The sequence below is a fragment of the Hibiscus syriacus genome, unplaced genomic scaffold, assembly GCF_006381635.1.
Source record: "Hibiscus syriacus cultivar Baekdansim isolate YM2019G1 unplaced genomic scaffold, ASM638163v2 tig00111495_pilon, whole genome shotgun sequence".
Classification (NCBI taxonomy): Eukaryota; Viridiplantae; Streptophyta; class Magnoliopsida; order Malvales; family Malvaceae; genus Hibiscus; species Hibiscus syriacus.
In genome coordinates this window covers 383,825-388,287 of record NW_024063103.1, presented here as the reverse complement: position 1 = coordinate 388,287, position 4,463 = coordinate 383,825, and the positions used below count along the sequence as shown (strand labels likewise).

The following is a 4,463-nucleotide window of genomic DNA, read 5'->3' as shown; positions in this document are numbered from 1 at the left end:
CGAAAACCTAAATCTTTGACTAATCTTCAATAATTTTTTAATCACGGGTTCACTAAATTGAAATAAAACATGATACAAGAAACTAAAATCAAATACATAACTTTAAAGAATATGCACCATAATATTTCTAATAATCAATTTCCTTCCCCATTGAATCATAGAATTTGAAGCTTTTTTTATACATATCAAAAACCAAAATTGCAATCATTCATAATTTTCATCTTTTGAAAATCATTCTTCACACGTGAAACTACCCTTTTAATATCAAAAGAATAGTTATAAAATTCCTCTTAATCGAATAAAATAAATATGAAACATAATTTTTTACCATATCAGGAAACTTAACAATTTTTGAAATAAAACCCCATAACCGAAGCATGATTGCAAACTAATTGTCCAATGCCTTCAATATTTAAAATTGAATTGTGCATAAGTAATTCTTCCATGGACAATTTCAATCAAATAAGACAAAGGATAAAATATATAAATAGTTCTTGAACTTTTATGATACTTACATTTTAGTTACTCAACTTTTGAAACTTGTAATACGATCATTGAAATTTTAATTTATTTATTTTAATAAGATCCTTATCATTACCTTCCTTTAATTTTTATGATGTGACAGTTAACCCTCCAATTTTTATGATGTGACAGTTAACCCTCCATTAATATTTTTTTACTTACGTGGAAATTAACCATTCTTTCTTCTTCTTCCCTCCTAATCCAACTCATTCTCTCTATCTCTCTCTCTGGAAGCCGGTACCATGGACTCCGTCAGATCTGGTCCTTTTGGCCCGATAACTTCGTCTTCGGTCAGTCTGGTGCTGGGAACAACTGGGCCAAGGATCATTACACCGAGAGAGCTGAGCTCATTGATTCCGTTTACAGGGTATTTATCATTCTGTAACTTTTTACATTTTTTATCTGCTTGTTTTATTTTATTTTTTCCCCTTAAATTTCTATTGTATTTTTCCTCAATTGGCTTTCTGAAATTAGGTTTGTTCCTGATCTTGGGTTCATTGTGCCGATAACATTTTTGCAGTGCAGATTATACCTATGAAGCACTACATGTTGGAGTAAAAATTGTGATATTTAAGTAAGGATTGTTAAGGCGTTAAATCCATATGAAGATTTCTTTCACTGCTTTTGTGTTAATTGGAATTTATTTTCACCTTTCTTGCTTTGAAGTTTTTGTGGTTGCAGTATGGTCTGATTTTGTCTTTAGCCTTTTGTACAATTGCCACGAAACAAACATATGTTGCAAGCTTGTCTTTTTTAATTCAATTTAACTTGATTACCCAGCCCATTTATAAATGTTTTATGTAAGGATGTTTAATATCAATATTGTCTATCATTGGTTCATTGTTCGTACAATCTTAAGCTTTGAACTTGTTCTTGCTTCAGAGCTTTTTGTTACCAATAGCTGGTCTCAGAAAGCTCACCTGAAAAGGGAAAGAAAAAAGAATATATGCCTTCAATTCTCACTTTTAAGTGTCTTTGGTACAGGATTTCAAGTTTGTCATTCTTTGGGAGGAGGTATTGGATCTGGAATGGGAACCCTTCTTATATCCAAGATTGGGGAGGAGTATCCAGATCGCATGATGTTGACTTTTTCGGTATTCCCTTCCCCTAAGGTGTCCGATACAGTTGTTGAACCATACAATGCTACCCTTTATGTTTATGAGCTTGTTGAGATTGCTGATCTCTATGAAATCTGCTTCCGCACCATTAAGCTTGCCACGCCAACTTGATACAGGTACGACTACCGTCGAATGGACAATGCTTAACTTGGATCTAGAGAGAGAAAGAATGAGTTGGATTAGGAGAGAAAAAGAAGAAGAATTAGCTGTCACGTCAGCCAAAAAAATAACATGTAGCAAAAACTAATGGGAGATAACGGCTTATTAAAAACGAATTAAAAATTTGATGACCGTATTGCAAGTTTAAAAAATTGGATGACAAAAATGGAAGTACCCTAAAAATTTGAGAATTATTTATATACTTTACCCTAAGATAAAGTATGCATTCATGACTCGTGGTTATCATAAAACAAATCTAAATTTAAACTTTAATCCACAAACTTGAAATCACGAATAATTAAAATCCAAAGAAATCGATATCAAAAGATTCAAAGATATATTTAACGTCGGTTTGTTTCACGTAAAATATTTTTTGAAAAATATTTTTCTCATTTTCTAATATTTGGTTGGAGGAAAACTGGTTGATCGATATAAATATTTTTTTGGACAACAAAATTTCATTTTCATTTTTTGGAAAATAATTTACGGTTTATTTTTTGTAAGTCATTTTTCGAACTTTTCACTTCAAAGAATAAATACTCAAAATAATTTTAATTTATATATTTAATATTACTATAATATTTTAATATTATTTTAATCAAACTATTAATTATTAAAATATTGAAAATGTATTTATTAATATTTCTAATAATATAATATTTTTAATATTATAATAATATAGTCAATCATATTATAATGATATTAGATATTATATTATATTTTAATAATATATAATAAATTATTAATAAATTTTTTATTATTTATTAATTTCATAAAAATAACATTATTTAATTATTAATAATAAATAATATTATTTATGTATTTAATATTTATATAATATTTTAATATAGATATTTAAAATATATTAATTAATAATTTTCAAAATATAATATAATACTCTTATTTTATTAAACAATTTGCATGAACCAACTTATTTTAGTGATTAAAGAAATCGTTGTTGTTTCTAGAAGTCAAAAGTTTGAGCACAAACGACTGTAACAAGGTGATTGAACATTTATTGTCACTTGGTCGAGAGTATTTAGAACAGATGTTACTTTGTAATTACCTTAGTTTAAAAAATAATTGATATAATTTATAATATTTTTGTTTCAACATAATGTACTAATCTTAATATTTTTATTTATAAAATTATATAAATAAAATTTTAATAATAAATATATAAATAAATCATTCTAATATTTCAAAAGTAATAATATTAAATTTTTATGTTAAATAATATTATTCATTATATTTAATATTTGTAATAAATAATTTCTATAAAAATCATCAACTAGTGGAATATGGTTTACACAACCTCTTTCAAATACCGTAAACCATTTTTCTCTATAAATGTAATTAATTTTACAGAAAATATTTTCAGAAAAATGTTTTCATTGAAACAAATTTGAATCACCAAAATAATATAGAAAACGTTATGAACAAATCAAATCGAAAAAAGAATAAAAAAATTCAATTTTCAATGATTCAACACGATCTGGAGATGATGTCACTTGTCAGAACCAAACCATAATAAATATGAAAAACTAACAAGGATCTAATCATGTTAAATCATCAAAAATAAATTATTAGATGCAAAAGCGTACATGAATTAATTGATAAGTTGAAATCCTTGAATCTTTATTTAATTTTGATATTCTAAGAAGATAGATTTCCCTTGAAATCCTTGAATTTTTATTTAATTCTGATCTTCTAAGAATATAGATTTCCTTTGAGTATAAACTCTCTGATGGGATAAGAGAAAATACGAGATGATCTATTTCATGAGGACCATTCGTATAACTGATTTAAGAATAAGTTATTGTATGTATTAATAACTATTCCTCTCGTTAATTTATAAATACAAATTTAATAATATCTACACTTCTATTCTATTATCACGATATTTCTAATACCTTACAACTTATAATCACGATTGATCACTTAATTTTATGTCATATTTTTTTATAACAATATACATTAAAATATGTGTCCATTATTATTTTAATTTAACACTAAAACCATTTCTTTGTTCTGCAGGAATCATGATATTTGTGACTGTTGTTCAAACCCCTTTGGTAATAGTTCAAGCACGCACCATGGACAAACATATAACTTCAAACTTCTAAATTTTAGCTGGTTCATTTACCGTGTTTCTGATGAACTCTATAGTTGTATGGATTGCTTTCTATGATCGAATAACTCTTCCCTTACCTTTAAAGATTAAAGAAAAACCAGTTTGTCTTGGTTTGAAACAAAGAATGAGGATTGGTCTTCTTTTATCGTGTGCAACCACCATAACATTACTAGTTGTAGAGTATACTCTACGAAACATGGCGATCCAAGGACTCTCTGATGATATGGCTCCTTGACCTTGACAGAGGAGAAGGAAGCGAACGTTCAGCCTCCCCAGAAGCTAGAGTACCTTGTTGAGGCTCTAGACTCTAGACTTCTATGATCATCCCTTTTTTGGTCATCTATTTACTTGGAGCATAATCTGGATCTTTTCTTGCAAGAAAACTTGACAGAGTACTCATTAACCCCAATCGAGTTAGTACTTTCCAAAAATCTTTTGTTAAATTCCTCCCTCCAAGAGTATCCGAACATTGTATGGTATTAGTATGTCTTTCAAAAGATAACCCCACTAACAGGCCTAAGCCATTTAAA

The 4,463-nt window shown here is 27.8% G+C and overlaps 1 protein-coding gene across 1 annotated transcript; it reads left to right on the top strand.

The window, feature by feature from the left end:
- Nucleotides 1-764: 764 nt before the first annotated feature.
- LOC120163781 (tubulin beta chain-like) lies at nt 765-1,751 on the top strand. The gene is made up of 2 exons (XM_039173617.1): nt 765-889; nt 1,382-1,751. The coding sequence occupies exons 1-2, from the start codon at nt 765-767 to the stop codon at nt 1,749-1,751; spliced, it is 495 nt and encodes a 164-aa protein (XP_039029548.1).
- Nucleotides 1,752-4,463: the final 2,712 nt, after the last annotated feature.